The sequence below is a fragment of the Nerophis ophidion genome, linkage group LG15, assembly GCF_033978795.1.
Source record: "Nerophis ophidion isolate RoL-2023_Sa linkage group LG15, RoL_Noph_v1.0, whole genome shotgun sequence".
Classification (NCBI taxonomy): Eukaryota; Metazoa; Chordata; class Actinopteri; order Syngnathiformes; family Syngnathidae; genus Nerophis; species Nerophis ophidion.
In genome coordinates this window covers 52363847-52382709 of record NC_084625.1, presented here as the reverse complement: position 1 = coordinate 52382709, position 18863 = coordinate 52363847, and the positions used below count along the sequence as shown (strand labels likewise).

Sequence of the window (18863 nt, the reverse complement as noted above, 5' to 3'; positions counted from 1 at the left end):
TCATAGTCAGCATTGTCACTGGCGTCCCACTGGATGTGAATTCTCCCTGCCCACTGGGTTTGAGTTTTCCTTGCCCTTTTGTGGGTTCTTCCGAGGATGTTGTAGTCGTGATGATTTGTGCAGTCCTTTGAGACATTTGTGATTTGGGGCTATATAAATAAACATTGATTGATTCTTCTTCTTCTACAGAGACTATTTATCTGCATCCCAGAGAAACATGACTTTAAATACGACCCTCAGCGTTGCAAAGACACGGCTACACATGTGAATGGTCTTTGTATTCATGACTTTTGCATACTCAAAAAGACCACATGGCGTGACGCTGAAATGGAACACTTCCCCAAAGTCTCACATTTATCCCGACCGGCTGATGCCCAAGACATTCCTCAGCAAAATCCACCATTTTGCCCGCAGTGCTGTCCTGCTCCCCCTGCACGGCCTGATCATGAATAAATGCATGTCATGCCTCGGTGATGCAGTGCATGCTGGGTCCTCACTCCGTTTGAATCCCCTTCTCCCTCCTCCACATAAGCCTCCCTACTGTTTACATAACATTACCGAGAACTACATACCATTACCGAACACTTTTCAGCCATCGTATTCCACAGTTGCAAGCCATAATCCGACATGTTCCCCTCTGGAAGTTCATTATAAGAGTGTTTTTCAACCAAGGCACATTTGTTTTGATTACAACAATACGTTCCAAAAAAGACTTCACCAGGTCGTCGTGCCTTATTTTGAGTTTGTCCGCATTTTCCTGTGCGAAGTGCCTAGGTTTTTATTACACTTTGCATTCATATTTTGCTGTTCTTTATTTTTGATGAATGAAGTCCATGCGCAGCTCCTTCTGATCAAAAGCATCGATAACTTGTTTATCAAAGTCTTCCTTATCTTTCTTCAGTTTTAAAAGTCTCTCTGTCTCGATGGAGATCTTCCTTTATTACCTCCTGCTTGCATTGAAAGTCCAGTTTAGAAAAGTGTTTTATTTTAGATATGTTATCCTCCATGTTAAAAGGATCGATAACTTGTTTATAGAAGTCTTCCTTATCTTTCTTCGGTTTTAAAAGTCTCTCTGTCTCAATGGAGATCTTCCTTTGTTACCTCCTGCTTCGATTGAAAGTCCAGTTTAGAAAAGTGTTTTATTTTAGATATGTTATCCTCCATGTTAAAAGGATCGATAACTTGTTTATAGAAGTCTTCCTTATCTTTCTTCGGTTTTAAAAGTCTCTCTGTCTCAATGGAGATCTTCCTTTATTACCTCCTGCTTCGATTGAAAGTCCAGTTTAGAAAAGTGTTTTATTTTATCCTCCATGTTAAAAGCATCGATAACTTGTTTATAGAAGTCTTCCTTATCTTTCTTCGGTTGAAAAGTCTCTCTGTCTCGATGGAGATCTTCCTTTATTACCTCCTGCTTCGATTGAAAGTCCAGTTTAGAAAAGTGTTTTATTTTAGATATGTTATCCTCCATGTTAAAAGGATCGATAACTTGTTTATAGAAGTCTTCCTTATCTCTCTTCAGTTTTAAGTCTCTCTGTCTCGATGGAGATCTTCCTTTGTTACCTCCTGCTTCGATTGAAAGTCCAGTTTAGAAAAGTGTTTCATTTTAGATATGTTATCCTCCATGTTAAAAGGATCGATAACTTGTTTATAGAAGTCTTCCTTATCCCTCTTCAGTTTTAAGTCTCTCTGTCTCGATGGAGATCTTCCTTTGTTACCTCCTGCTTCGATTCAAAGTCCAGTTTAGAAAAGTGTTTTATTTTAGATATGTTATCCTCCATGTTAAAAGCATCGATAACTTGTTTATAGAAGTCTTCCTTATCTTTCTTCGGTTTTAAAAGTCTCTCTGTCTCGATGGAGATCTTCCTTTATTACCTCCTGCTTCGATTGAAAGTCCAGTTTAGAAAAGTGTTTTATTTTAGATATGTTATCCTCCATGTTAAAAGCATTGATAACTTGTTTATAGAAGTCTTCCTTATCTTTCTTCGGTTTTAAAAGTCTATCTGTCTCGATGGAGATCTTCCTTTATTACTTCCTGCTTCGATTGAAAGTCCAGTTTAGAAAAGTGTTTTATTTTAGATATGTTATCCTCCATGTTAAAAGCATTGATAACTTGTTTATAGAAGTCTTCCTTATCTTTCTTCAGTTTTAAAAGTCTCTCTGTCTCGATGGAGATCTTCCTTTATTACCTCCTGCTTCCATTGAAAGTCCAGTTTAGAAAAGTGTTTTATTTTAGATATGTTATTCTCCATGGTAAAAGCATCAATAAGTTGTTTATAGAAGTCTTCCTTATCTTTCTTCGGTTTTAAAAGTCTATCTGTCTCGATGGAGATCTTCCTTTATTACCTCCTGTTTCGATTGAAAGTCCAGTTTAGAAAACTGTTTTATTTTAGATATGTTATCCTCCATGTTAAAAGCATCGATAACTTGTTTATAGAAGTCTTCCTTATCTTTCTTCAGTTTTAAAAGTCTCTCCGTCTCGATGGAGATCTTCCTTTATTACCTCCTGCTTCCATTGAAAGTCCAGTTTAGAAAAGTGTTTTATTTTCAATCCAATCCAATCCACTTTATTTATATAGCACATTTAAACAACAATAACGTTTCCAAAGTGCTGCACAGCCATGTTAAAAACAATTGTAAAAAAAATTTAAATAAAAAAATAATAATAATTAAAAAAAAAATATATATATACATATTATGCTCCACCAATGACTGAATAAAAACAAAAAATAAATAGATATAAAAACAAATATGATTTAAAAACTATTTTAAAGGGTAAAATCAATTAAAACAGTAAAATAGAAATCAAAGTGTATAAAAAACACAGAGGACAACAGAGGACAGAGGACCACACAACTCACTTAGTGTTAAAAGCCAAAGAATAAAAGTGGGTCTTAAGACGAGACTTAAAAGAGTCCACTGTGGAAGCAGTTTGAAGATGGAGGGGCAGAGTGTTCCAGAGCTTAGGGCCGACCACAGAGAAGCTCCTGTCTCCCCTGGTCTTAAGTCTGGTCTTGGGCACCACGAGCTGGAACTGGCTCCCGGACCTCAGAGCGCGCGCAGGAATGTAAATTTGAATAAGGTCCGAGAAAGAGCAATGTTTTAAAATCAATTCTAAAATGAACAGATATGTAATTAATTTTAGATATGTAATCCTCTGTTAAAAGTGCGAGGAAAAATAAACGATGGCTGCTGACTCTTGCTGCTTGTTGTCACTTCTTCTGCAGCCGAATAGTCGCAAGAAGGATCACTGGCGCCCTCTACCACCAGGAGGCGGGAGTCATTTAATGACTCATATTTGACACACGCAACTACGGTATATTAATAAAACATAGCTGCTTACTGTTCTTTTTAGCATATTCAATAGCTTGGACCTTAAATCCTACTGAATAGCTCTTAATCTTCTTCCTTTTATGCGATTTCAAATGATTGAAATCAGCCTCCTCCATTTTGAAAATGATGACAGGTGAAGTGTCACTCGTGACGTGACGAGTTTGACCCGGTGGAAATTCTTGGCATATGCTAATTTGGCGAAACGAGTTTGACCCGGCGGAAATTCTAGACATGCGCTAATAAAAATAATATTTTGCGAAACGAGTTTGACCCGGCGTTAATCCTGAGCTGGCGGTAATGCTAAGCATGTGCTAATTATTTTTGTGAAACGAGTTTGACCCGGCAGTAATTCTAGACAGGCGCATACTATAAATACGGTATATCATTTATACACACATACACATTGGCCCCCTATACACATTTACTCTCAATGTGGCCCAGCTCTGCTTTAGCTCGGTTGGTAGAGTGGCCTTGCCAGCAACTTGAGGGTTGCAGGTTCAAATCCCGCTTCCGCCATCCTAGTCACTGCCGTTGTGTCCTTGGGCAAGGCACTTTACCCACCTGCTCCCAGTGCCACCCACACTGGTTTAAATGTAACTTCGATATTGGGTTTCACTATGTAAAGCGCTTTGAGTCACTAGAGAAAAGCGCTATATGAATACAATTCACTTCACTTCACTTTAGAACGTACATAATGGCAGCTGGAAGGCGGTTGAAATTTTCACCCCTGGCTGCAACAAAATGCCTCAAACGCGTGTAAAAACGCTCTGGTCCGGAAGATTCAGAAGAACTTTCAGGTTGGCCAAGCAGAAACCAAACTGATTCTTTCCTGTCTGCCCTTGAAATGATCTTCCTGTCACTTACTCATATCGATGGATTCAACGAACCCCCCCCCCCCCCCCCCCCCCCCCCCAACCCTGGAAGTCACATGGCTCTCTCAACACGCAATAACGTAAACGATTGAGTACCTAGTGTGATGAAAGTAATGCAGCGTTTGCGTTTGAAAGTGTCCAGGTGAAGGAAATCAAGCGTGCAACTTAAAAGGCTGACAAGGCTTTGTTGTTGATAATTTGACTGTTTGCGGCTCTGACAGGCGACCGAATATTTCATTTTGGCAGCGTGATTATTTACAGCTGGCTTGTGGAACTACAAACAGCACAATAACCCCAAGGACCAACATTGTTTGATCTTTATACAAACGATAATTGTAAAGACTTAAAGTAAGTAATATTTGCAGATGATACTTTGTTTAGCAGAAAAACACACAGAAGATAATACAAATAATAACAGAAGAAATTAACAGATAATAGTGATATTTAGTAACTGTAGAAGGGAATGTCAAACACAAATACAAATAGACGGAGTAGACATTGAAAGGGTATCAATCAATCGATCAATTGATGTTTACTTGTATAGCCCTAAATCAAGAGTGTCTCAAAGGGCTGCACAAGTCACAACCACATCCTCGGCTCAGATCCCACATCAGGGCAAGAATGAAAACTTAACACAATGGGATGACGATGAGAAACCTCGGAGGGGACCGCCGATGTGGGGACCTGACCAATCCAAGTCTAAGGCGAGATCTGACCAATCCAAGTCTAAGGCTGGATATGACCAATCTAGATCTAAGACTACCATCTGACCAATCCAAGTCTAAGGCTAGATCTGACCAATCCAAGTCTTAAGGCTAGATCTGACCAATCCAAGTCTAAGGCTGGATATGACCAATCTATGTTTAAGACTACATCTGACCAATCCAAGTCTAAGGCGAGATATGACCAATCTAAGTCTAAGACTAGATATGACCAATCTATGTCTAAGGCTAGATATGACCAATCTAAGTCTAAGACTACATCTGACCAATCCAATTCTAAGGCTAGATCTGAGCAATCCAATTATACGACTAGATCTGACCAATCCAAGTCTAAGGCGAGATATGACCAATCTAAGTGTAAGGCTAGATCTGACCAATCCAAGTCTAAGGCTGGATATGACCAATCTATGTTTAAGACTACATCTGACCAATCCAAGTCTAAGGCGAGATATGACCAATCTAAGTCTAAGACTAGATATGACCAATCTATGTCTAAGGCTAGATATGACCAATCTAAGTCTAAGACTACATCTGACCAATCCAATTCTAAGGCTAGATCTGAGCAATCCAATTATACGACTAGATCTGACCAATCCAAGTCTAAGGCTGGATATGACCAATCTAAATCTAAGGCTACATCTGACCAATCCAAGTCTAAGGCTAGATCTGACTAATCGTAGTCTAAGACTAGATGTGGACAATCTAAGTCTAAGACTAGATGTGACCAGTCTAAGTGTAAGACTAGGTCTGACCAATCCAAGTATAAGATTAGATGTGACCAATCCAAGTCTAAGGCTAGATCTGACCAATCCAAGTATAAGGCTGGATGTGACCAATTTAAGTCTAAGACTACATCTGACCAATCCAAGTCTAAGGCTAGATCTGACTAATCGTAGTCTAAGAGTAGATGTGGACAATCTAAGTCTAAGACTAGATGTGAGCAGTCTAAGTGTAAGACTAGATCTGACCAATCCAAGTATAAGGCTAGATGTGACCAATCCAATTCTAAGGCTGGATGTGACCAATCTAAGTCTAAGACTACATCTGACCAATCCAAGTCTAAGGCGAGATATATGACCAATCCAAGTCTAAGACTACATCTGACCAATCCAATTCTAAGGCTGGATGTGACCAATCTAAGTCTAAGACTACATCTGACCAATCCAAGTCTAAGGCTAGAGCTGACCAATCTAAGTCAAAGTGTAGATCTGACTAATCGTAGTCTAAGACTACAATGCCCTGAGACTACAATGACTGAGACTACTATGACTGAGACTACAATGACTGAGACTACAATGCCCTGAGACTACTATGACTGAGACTACTATGACTGAGACTACAATGACTGAGACTACTATGACTGAGACTACAATGACTGAGACTACAGGACTGAGACTACAATGACTGAGACTACAATGCCCTGAGACTACAATAACTGAGACTACAATGACTGAGACTACAAAGACGTGATGAATGAGAACCTTCACAGACCTTAAGTTTCTTCTGCCAGTCCTGTCCTATAAAGCGGTCTTTTACCTGCACTTCTCGTCACTGCATCCTGGGGTCCAGACCAACAACACCCAGCTGACAAACCCTGCATTGTAATCCATACAAGACACACTAAGACTTTAATTAATTTAGACCAAAAAATATTTATTTATTTTAGCGTATCCGATCCTTGAAGTGTTGATGGATGACTCGACTGTTTCTTGTCAACATTTTCTGGAGATAAAATTAACTTTTTCAGATTTTCATTAATATTTTCCTGCGGTTTCTGGGTCAACTCCCCCGGTGGCTCTCTCTCCCTTCCTGTTTTGCCGACTATCATCGGCCTTTAAATCGATGGAAATGATGCACGAGGCGTCCGCCATCAGTTCTAAACCCTTCCCCGTGATCCATGGAGCGGACCCTTCACCGACTCCCTTTAGGACCGCAGGAATAAACCTCGACTATATTTGGAGGATATTTATTTCACCAGCGAGGCGCGGCACTCCAGTTGAACGCTCTTATTATATTGCTGGTGTTTCATCACACGGGCGGCCATCAGAGCTTTGACTGACGCGGGCGAGATTGGCGCTGGAATGAGGTTTGATGGCCGCTCAGACGTTATCAAGGCAAGCGGTGATGAACAGCTCTCGCTTATCTGCATGCACCGATCTCATTGATCAGAAGTCTACCTTGTTATCTTTCCATCCTGGTCCTCGTTCCTCACTTTTCCTCCTTTGTCCTGTGAGATAAACTCTGCTGGCTGGCATCCATCACTGGGTGGGCCTCAGTGAGATGGATGTTCCAGAAGGATCATTAAGCAGCGCCGCGGACAGTTAGGCACGCACCCAATGGCAGATCGCTGTGCTATGAGGACGCCGATGCTCTGTTTGTTTGCCGGATCGGCCTTTTAAACTAAGTCTGACATTCACACAACCAGGTCCACTAAGTCTGACATTCACACAACCAGGTCCACTAAGTCTGACATTCACACAACCAGGTCCACTAAGTATGACATTCACACAACCAGGTCCACTAAGTATGACATTCACACAACCAGGTCCCACTAAGTATGACATTCACACAACCAGGTCCACTAAGTATGACATTCACACAACCAGGTCCACTAAGTATGACATTCACACAACCAGGTCCACTAAGTATGACATTCACACAACCAGGTCCACTAAGTATGACATTCACACAACCAGGTCCACTAAGTATGACATTCACACAACCAGGTCCACTAAGTATGACATTCACACAACCAGGTCCACTAAGTCTGACATTCACACAACCAGGTCCACTAAGTATGACATTCACACAACCAGGTCCACTAAGTATGACATTCACACAACCAGGTCCACTAAGTATGACATTCACACAACCAGGTCCACTAAGTATGACATTCGCACAACCAGGTCCACTAAGTATGACATTCACACAACCAGGTCCACTAAGTATGACATTCACACAACCAGGTCCACTAAGTATGACATTCACACAACCAGGTCCACTAAGTGTGACATTCACACAACCAGGTCCACTAAGTATGACATTCACACAACCAGGTCCACTAAGTGTGACATTCACACAACCAGGTCCACTAAGTCTGACATTCACACAACCAGGTCCACTAAGTATGACATTCACACAACCAGGTCCACTAAGTATGACATTCACACAACCAGGTCCACTAAGTATGACATTCACACAACCAGGTTCCACTAAGTATGACATTCACACAACCAGGTCCACTAAGTCTGACATTCACACAACCAGGTCCACTAAGTATGACATTCACACAACCAGGTCCACTAAGTATGACATTCACACAACCAGGTCCACTAAGTATGACATTCACACAACCAGGTCCACTAAGTATGACATTCACACAACCAGGTCCGCTTGGTGATTTTGCAAGTCGGTGGTTGATTTGACAATTTGATTGACTGTGAAACCGTGAAATGCGCCGTGCATCTGGACTAAATGTGACCAATCTAAGTCTAAGACTAGTTGTGACCAATCTAAGTCTAAGACTAAATGTGACCAATCTAAGTCTCAGGTTAGATCTGACCAATGTAAGTCTGAGACTAGATCTGACCAATCCAAGCCTAGGACTAGATCTGACTAATCTAAGTCTGAGACTAGTTGTAACCAATCTAAGTCTAAGGCTACATCTGGCCAATCCAAGTCTAAGACAAAATCTGACCAATCCAAGTATAAGTCTAGATCTGACCATTTTAAGTCTAAGGCTATATATGGCCAATCCAAGTCTTAAGACTAGATCTGACCAATCCAAGTATAAATCTAGATCTGACCAGTTTAAGTCTAAGGCTATATATGGCCAATCCAAGTCTTAAGACTAGATCTGACCAATCCAAGTATAAGGCTAGATCTGACCAGTCTAAGACTAGATCTTACTAAACTAAGTCTAAGACTAGATGTGACCAATCCAAGTAAAAGGCTAATTTGACACCTAAATCTAAGACTAGATCTGACCAATCTAAGACTAGAACTGAACAATCTAAGTCTAAGACTAGATCTGACCAATCTAAGTCTAAGACTGGATCTGACTAATCTAAGTCTAAAACTATATGTTAACAATCTAAGTCAGACCAGATCAGACCAATCTAAGACCAGATCTGACCATCTAAGACTAAATCTGACTATCTAAGTCTAAGGCTATATCTGGCCAATCCAAGTCTAAAACTAGATATAACCAATCCAAGTATAAGGCTAGATCTGACCAGTCTGAGATTAGATCTGATTAATCTAAGTCTAAGACTAGATCTGACCATTCCAAGTAAAAGGCTAAATCTGACCATCTAAATCTAAGACTAGATCTGACCAATCTAAGTCTAAGATTAGATCTGACCAATCTAAGTCAAGACTAGATCTGACTAATCTAAGTCTAAAACTAGATGTTACCAATCTAAGTCAAAGACTAGATCAGACCAGTCTAAGACTAGATCTGACCATCTAAGTCTAAGAGTAGATCTGACCATCTAAGTCTAAGACTAGATCTGACCATCTAAGACTAAATCTGACCATCTAAGACTAGATCTGACCATCTAAGACAAGATCTGACCATCTAAGTCTAAGACTAGATCTGACCATCTAAGACAAGATCTGACCATCTAAGTCTAAGACTAGATATGACCATCTAAGACTAAATCTGACCATCTAAGACTAGATCTGACCATCTAAGACAAGATCTGACCATCTAAGTCTAAGACTAGATCTGACCATCTAAGACAAGATCTGACCATCTAAGTCTAAGACTAGATCTGACCATATAAGACTAGCTCTGACCATTTAAGATTAGATCTGACCATCTAAGTCTAGATCTGACCATCTAAGTCTAAGACTAGATGTAACCAACTAGCCACCTTGCATTTACCATGACTTGATTAACGTGGACCCCGACTTAAACAAGTTGAAAAACTTATTGGGGTGTTACCATTTAGTGGTCAATTGTAGGGAATATGTACTGTACTGTGCAATCTACTAATAAAAGTATCAATCAATGCTTTGATCACAAAATCTGTTCTTTACAAAGTAACGGGAGGTGGGTCTTTATCTCTTATAAAACTAGGGTTGTCCCGATACCAATATTTTGGTACCGGTACCAAAATGTAGTTTGATACTTTTCTAAATAAAGGGGACCACAAACAATGTCATTATTGTCTTTATTCCAATAAAAAATCTTAGTTTCCATGAAACACATGTTTATTATTGTCATTTAGTCCTTGAGTGTCTCAAAACGTATTAAAGCTACATAGTTTATCTGCATGTAGTTTGTCACTGTCCATCATTGCCAGTCCACAACTTTAAAACGGAGCAGTCCACTTCTAAACTTGCAAGTCAGCGATACATGCAATTGTCATTTTTGCTAGCGATCAATATGTTGTTCACAAGTCATGATCAGGTGGTTGAATCTTTCCTCCTGGTTCTGGTGAACCCAAATCCTTTTATTAGATTGTGTGAAAACTACAACTGGAGGTTCTGTTGTTTTATTTCAGTGGAATGACACTTTTATGTCTTTCACTTCTTGCCAGCAAGGGCGGGAACATCATTTGGTTTTATAGCAGCGGACGTCCTTTCCCACTTTGCATCAGTCCATCTTAGATGAGCTCGGGCCCAGCGAAACCGGCAGCGTTTCTGGGTGTTGTTGATAAATTGCTTTTGGCTTTGCATAGTAGAGTTTTAACTTACATTTACAGATGGGCGGTACGGCGTAGTGGGTAGAGTGGCCGTGCCAGAAACCTGAGGGTTGCAGGTTCGCTTCCCACCTATTGACATCCAAATCGCTGCCGTTGTGTCCTTGGGCAGGACACTTCACCCTTTGCCCCCGGTGCCGCTCACACTGGTGAATGAATGATGAATGAATGATAGGTGGAGGTCGGAGGGGCCGTAGGCGCAAACTGGCAGCCACGCTTCCGTCAGTCTACCCCAGGGCAGCTCTGGCTACTGATGTAGCTTACCACCACCAGGTGTGAATGAATGATGGCTTCCCACTTCTCTGTGAGCACTTTGAGTATCTAACAATAGAAAAGTGCGATATAAATCTAATCCATTATTATTATTATTATTGTGTAGCGACCGACTATAGTTACTGACTGTGTTTTTTTCTGAAGTGTTCCTGAGCCCATGTGGTGATATCCTTTACACACTGATGTTTTCGATGCAGTGCCACCTGAGGGATCCAAGGTCACATGCATTGTTGCTTATCTGCAGTGATTTCTCCAGATTCTAGGAACCTTTTGATGATATTACGGGGCGTAGATGTTGAAATCCCTAAATTCCTTGCAATATCTGGTTTAGAAATGTTGTTCTTGAACAATTTCCTCACGCATTTGTTGACAAATCTGTGATTCTCGCCCCGTCCTTGTTTGTGAACGACTGAGCATTTCACGGACGCTGCTTTTGTAGCCAATCATGGCACCCACCTGTTCCCACTTAGCCTGTTCACCTGTGGGATGTTCCCAATAAGTGTTTGATGAGCATTCCTCAACTTTATCAGTCCTTTTTCCCCACTTGTGCCAGCTTTTTTGTAACATGTTGCAGGCATCAAATTCCAAATAAGCTAATATATGCAAAAAATAACAAAGTTTTCCAGTGTGAACGTTAAATATATCGTCTTTGCAGTCTATTCAATTGAATATAAGTTGAAAAGGATATGCAAATTTTTGTATTTTGTTTTTATTTACCATTTACTCAACGCGACACCTTCACTGCTTTTGGGGTTTGCACATCAACTCATGAAAGTAACAGTTAGTCGACATGTTCATTTCATTTTTTTTCCATTTATTTATTTATTTCAGGCATCCATCCATCCATATTCTTCCACTTATCCGAGGTCGGGTCTTGGGGGCAGCAGCCTAAGCAGGGAAGCCGAGACTTCCGTCTCCCCAGCCACTTCGTCCCGAGGCGTTCCCAGGCCAGCCGGGAGACATAGTCTTCCCGACGTGACCTGGGTCTTCCCTGTGGCCCTCTGCCAGTCGTACGTGCCCAAAAAACCTCCCTCAGGAGGCATTCGGGTGGCATCCTGACCAGATCCCCGAACCACCTCATCTGGCTCCTCTCCATGTGGAGGAGCAGTGGCCTTACTATGAGTTCCTCCCGGATGACAAAGCTTCTTACTCTACCGGTTTGGTGGCTGCAGGATTAGGTCTCTGCTTTTTGCAGATGATGTGGTCCTGAAGGCTTCATTTGGCCAGGATCTTCAGCTCTCACTGGATCGGTTCGCAGACTGGGATGGGAATCAGCACCTCCAAGTCCGAGTCCATGGTTCTCACCCGGAAACGGGTGAAGTAACATCTCCGGTTTGGGGTGGAGATCTTGCCCCAAGTGGAGGAGTTCAAGTACCTAGGAGTCTTGTTCACGAGTGGGGGAAGAGTGGATGGTGAGATCGACAGGCGGATCGGTGCGGCGTCTTCAGTAATGCGGACGCTGTATCGATCCGTTGTGGTGAAGAAGGAGCTGAACCGGAAGGCGAAACTCTCAATTTACCGATCGATCTACGTTCCCATCCTCACCTATGGTCATGAGCTTTGGGTGGCGGGTCTCTCCTTTAGAGATGGGGTGAGAGGCTCTGTCATCCGGGAGGAACTCAGAGTAAGGCCACGGTTCCTCCACATGGAGAGGAGCCAGGTGACCAGGCATCTTGTCAAGATGCCACCCGAACGCCTCCCTCAAGAGGTTTTACGGGCACACGTTGGGAAGACTATGTCTCCCGGCTGGCCTGGGGATCCCCCAGGAAGAGCTGGACAAAGTGGCTGGGGAGAGGGAAGTCTGGGTTTCCCTGCTTAGGCTGCTGCCCCCGCGACCCGACCTCGGATAAGTGGAATAAGATGGATGGATGGATGGAAGCCACTAAAGGTGCTTGATCTCATGAGATGTAAGCTGCCACTCATGACAGACGGCACATAGACTCTCACTGCGGCTATTTGTTGATGAATTAATTATTTGTTGATGAATTAATTATTTGTTGATGAATTAATTATGTAAAGTATGCAGTCTGGGGAAGACAAACCCAACATTTTCTCTCCTGAGACAACAAAAAAGTGCTTGGAAAAAAAGAAAGAAAGAAAAAAAACCCTAATCCGAAGCAGCCGCTCCCAAAGACGAAACGTTTTCTGATCCTGCAGTTGTTGGAGTGAAGTGGAATACTAAACATGGGCGATGGCGGCCTTCTCCTCCTTCATGAATACTTTCACGTCCTCGCCCCCAAATTCTGAGCCTTTTTCAGCTTGCAGGGAAAGTTTTCAAGCTGTCAAAAAAAGCTCAGCTGAGAGGAGAGTTAAAAATAAACGTGAGTTCCACGAGGCTGAGAGGGTGCAGCTTGTTCTTCTTCCTGTTTCCCCAGTGTTAAAGTAACCATAAACATCCATCCATCCATTTTCTACCGCTTATTCCCTTTGGGGTCGCGGGGGGCGCTGGTGCCTATCTCAGCTATAATCGGGCGGAAGGCAGTGTACACCCTGGACAAGTCGCCATCTCATCGCAGGGCCACCATAAACATCAATTATTATTATTATTATTATTATTATTATAAACATACATCTGTTGTTTTTATTATATGCATACATCTATTATTATTAGTATCATTATTTTATATATACATCTATTATTATTATTATATACATATATCTTATTATTATTATACATCTATTATTATTATTAGTATTATTATATACATGCATCTATTATGTATTTTTTAATCATTATTATACACATTTATTATTTTATATTATTATTATATACATCTATTATTATTATTATTATTATTATTATTATTATATTCATACATCTATTCTTCTTATTTTATTATATACATGTATCTAATATTATTATTATATGCATACATCTATTGTTATTATTTGTATTATTATTTACATACATGTATTGTTATTGTTATTATTATTATATACATTTATTATTATTATTACTTACATACATGTATCATTATTGTTACTATTATTATTACTATTATTTACATACCTCTATTATTATTATTATGATTATTATTAATATTTATATTTATCTATTATTACTATTATATGCATACATCTATTATTATTATTATTATTATTATATACATACATATATTATTATTATTATTATTGTTATGTTTACATGCATACATCTATTATAATTATTAATACATTACAAACCTTTTATAACTATTATATGCATACATCTATTATTATTATTATCATATACGTACATCTATTATTATTATTATTATATTTACATACATCTATTATTATTAATAATATTATATACATATATCTATTAATATCAACTCATTTTTAAACATCCATCCATTTTCTACTGTTTGTCCCTCTTGGGGTTGCGGGGGTGCTGGAGACTATCTCAGCTGCATTCAGGCAGAAGGCGGTGTACACCCTGGACAAGTCACCACCTCATCGCAGCCTTTTTAAACATCATTATTATTATCATTATTATATACATATATCTACTGTTATCAACTCCTTTTTAAACATATTTTATTCATTATTATTACAAAACCCCAAACCAGTGAAGTTGCCAAGCCACGCTGTTGTAACAGGTGGCTTGGCATTGTCTTGCTGAAATAAGCAGGGGCGTCCATGATAAAGTTGCTTGGATGGCAACACATGTTGCTGTATGTACCTTTCAGCATTAATGGTGCCTTCACAGATGTGTAAGTTACCCATGCCTTGGGCACTAATACACCCCCATACCATCACACATGCTGGCTTTTACACTTTGCACCTTGAACAATCCGGATGGTTCTATTCCTCTTTAGTCCGGAGGACACCACGTCCACAGTTTCCAAAAACAATTTGAAATGTGTACTTGTCAGACCACAGAACACTTTCTCAACTTTGCATCAGTCCATCTTAGATGAGCTCGGGCCCAGCGAAGCCGGCAGCGTTTCTGGGTGTTGTTGATAAATGGCTTTGGCTTTGCATAGTAGAGTTTTAACATACACTTAGAGATGTAGCGACCGACTGTAGTTACTGACAGTGGTTTTATGAAGTGTTCCTGAGCCCATGTGGTGATATCCTTTACACACTGATGTTTTCCATGCAGTGCCACCTGAGGGATGCATTGTTGCTTATCTGCAGTGATTTGTCCATATTCTCGGAACATTGCGATGATATTACTTAGCGTAGATGTCGAAATTCCTAAATTTCTTGCAATATCTGGTTTAGAAATGTTGTTCTTGAACAATTTCCTCACACATTTGTTGACAAATATGTGATTCTCGCCCCGTCCCTGTTTGTGAACGACTGAGCATTTCATGGAAGCTGCTTTTATAGCCAATCATGCCACCCACCTGTTCCCACTTAGCCTGTTCACCTGTGGGATGTTCCCAATAAGTGTTTGATGAGCATTCCTCAACTTTATCAGTCCTTTTTCCCACTTGTGCCAGCTTTTATGTAACATGTTGCAGGCATCAAATTCCAAATAAGCTAGTAAATGCAAAACATAACAAAGTTTTCCAGTTGGAACGTAAATATCTTGTATTTGCAGTCTATTCAATTGAATATAAGTTGTAAAGGATTTGCAAATCTTTGTATTTTGTTTTTGTTTACTATTTACACATCGCGACACCTTCACTGCTTTTGGGGTTTGCACATCAACTCATGAAAGTGACAGTTAGCTTCTAGCTTTGCGCTGTTTTAAAGTCATGAACTTCAAACATGTTGTGATTGCCTCAGTGGAAGGATTGTCTTGGCATGAAAGAGTTATTCTTGCCAAAAACAAAACGGGGGGAGTTCTTTGCTGTCTCCGCAGCGCACTCCGCCGACTTGAAGACTTTGACACTTTGACACTTTCATATCCTCTCGGAGCATTTTAACCCGGATTCTCAGGGATGGAGGAGGCCGCGAATTAAAATGCGCCCGGCGTTGTGTTTTGCTCAGGTTGGGGAAGAGCCGCGCTAACGAGCAGGCGGGAGACGGCAAGGTGGAGAGGAAGAGCTCCGGCCGGGCGAGAGCTGAAGACCTGCAGCCGTCGGAGGAGGACACCCAGAGGATGAGGCTGGAACAGGAGAGGTGAGTGATGGGAGAAAAGCCTCGTTTGCCCGGAAACCAAAAAGCATTTAGTCCAAAAAGCACACATTTAGTGAAGTGCAGAAGTACACAAACCTACTGAGGACTTGTCTCCTTTCTGACAAAATATACTTCTTATGCATAACACAAACGTCCACTGTAGAGGACGCCGAAGACAAAGGTGCGTGTCGGGGTTGAGGGAGCCGGTACCTTTTAGTACTGTTTATGATTTATTAGTATTGCGGTACTTTACTAGTAGCAGTACACTGTACAACTCTAGTATATATATATATATATATATATATATATATATATATATATATCCATCCATCCATTTACTACCACTTATTCCCTTTTGGGCCACGGGGGGCGCTGGCGCCTATCTCAGCTACAATCGGGCGGAAGGCAGGGTACACCCTAGACAAGTTGCCACCTCATATATATATATATGTGTGTGTGTGTGTGTGTATATATATATGTATGTGTGTGTGTGTGTGTGTGTGTGTGTGTGTGTGTGTGTGTGTGTGTGTGTGTGTGTTCAATATATGCATGTGTGTCTGTGTTTGTGTGTGTGTGTGTATATATGCATGTATGTATGTGTATATATGCATGCATGTATGTGTGTGTGTGTGTGTGTGTATATATGTATGCATGTATGTGTGTGTGTGTATATGCATGTATGTATGTATGTGTGTGTGTGTATGTATGTATGTGTGTGTGTATATATGCATGTATGTGTGTGTATGTGCATATGTATGTATATATATGTGTGTGTATATATGCATGTATGTATGTATGTTTCTGTGTATGTGCATATGTATATAGATGTGTGTATGTATATATATATACACGTATATGTGTGTCTGTATATTTCGATATGTGTATCTGTATGTATATATATATATATATATATATATATATATATATATAATCTGTGTATGTATGTATGTGTATGCATGTATGTGTATATGTATATGTATGTATAGTTACATATACATAAGTGTGTATATATATATATGTGTATGCATATTATAGTTACATATACATAAGTGGGTGTATATATATATATATATATATATATGTGTATGTATTTATATATATGTGTGTATGTATATATATATATATTTATGTGTGTATGTATATATATATATGTGTATGTATATATATATATATATATATATATGTGTATATGTATATATATATATATATATATATATATATATATATATGTGTATATGTATATATATATATATATATATATATATATATATATATATATATGTATATAAAACTATACATACATATATACATACATGCATACTTATACATACATACACATATTATATATATATATATATATATATATATATATATATATATATATATATATATATATATATCTGCAGTAATTTACCGGAAACTTTCCACCCTTTTGCAACCCTAGCCACTTAAAACCAGTTATGGGTCCTGATCCGGCCCACAGGCCCTACATTGGACACCCCTGCCCTGCACCTTCCTCATCATGTTTGCGGGCTTCAGCGGCCGGTCTATTAGTGCTGGATGGCTGGGTGAAAAGACAGCTTGCCGCCTCATTGTTCTCCGGCAGCTAAATGAAGTCTGCCATCAAACAGCGGCTGGTAATGACAGCTAATTGAATGGAAACAATAGGGCTTGCTATCACTCCCTCTCTGGGCGGCCCAGGAGGAGGGCGGGTCGCCGTGGAAAATGCCGGAACACAAAGGCTCTCTTCTTTGCTGAATGGAACATCTGGAGGCTCTGCAGCACTTTTCCTCTCTGGTATTTGACTCCGGCGTGCAGCGATGGTTCTCCCCGCCCAATTTCCTTCAGGGCACCCCGGGGACGGCTCCGGCCAGGTTCCTCCGGCCCGGTTCCGGCTCCCAAAACGACTGTCTTGCTAAGCGGCGAGAATCTACGCGGACACAGACCGGGAGCGAACACGCAATATTTCAATCCTTTTAGACGCCCGTCACACCATTTCTTTGTCTCGCGGCGCATTCTCATTCCCGGTGCGTTCTGCATGTGTGAGCTCCGGGCTCCCGGCGCACTCGCCACACCCGATTCTGCAGTTCCTTCAAATCCTATCAGTCAGCCAAGCAGCGGATTGTCCCTCCGTTAATGGAAAGGGAATCCTGAGGGAAATCAGACGGGCTCGTAATAAACCCACCGAAGCCAGGACCGTATTCAAAATATTCGGGGCCGGGCTGGATGACAGCCCAGGCCTTTCTTGGTCCATGGTTCAAGTCTCGGATTAGTTTTTTTTTCTCCCCAGTTGGCCGGGAAAAGAAGACACGGGCCGAACTCTTGATTTATCAGCATTGATTGGAACGAGCTGACACTCTGGAAATGAACCGTTAAACGTTCCAGGCGGCAGTCAGTGAGGATGAAGTAACAAAATGGCCTCCCCGTACCAGCTGGGTGGTTGGTGTAGTTCTGCCTGCAGTCACGGTTCCGGTTCCACTTTCTTCCCTGCTTAACGATTTAATTTAGTTTGGAGGTAACACAGCCTCACAAAGCCTCCAGGGATGCGTGGGATAGAAGACAAGAAATGCCTTTTTTTTGGTCAATAAATGTAAGAAAATATTATTATTATGTGACTCAATCATTTAGTAACATGAGTTTATTACATGCAAAGTAGGGTTGTCCCGATACCAATATTTTGGTACAGGTACCAAAATGTATTTCAATAAATAAATAAAGGGGACCACAAAAAATGTCATTATTGGCTTTATTATATAACATATGTTTATTATTGTAAATTAGTCCTTCAATAAAATGTTGAACATACTAGACAACTTGTCTTTTAGTAGTAAGTAAACAAACAAAGACTCCTAATTAGTCTGCAGTAACATATTGTGTCATTTATACACCTATTATTTTGGACACAT

At 40.4% G+C, this 18863-nt stretch overlaps 1 protein-coding gene across 1 annotated transcript in view; it reads left to right on the top strand.

Annotated features, from left to right (window-relative positions):
- Positions 1–18863, top strand: part of LOC133569800 (partitioning defective 3 homolog) — a 529671-nt gene that overhangs the window by 310814 nt on the left and 199994 nt on the right. Inside the window, exon 19 of the mRNA XM_061922423.1 lies at positions 15829–15960. Within this exon, the coding sequence (XP_061778407.1) occupies positions 15829–15960 (132 nt within the window). The remainder of the gene's footprint in view (positions 1–15828; positions 15961–18863) is intronic.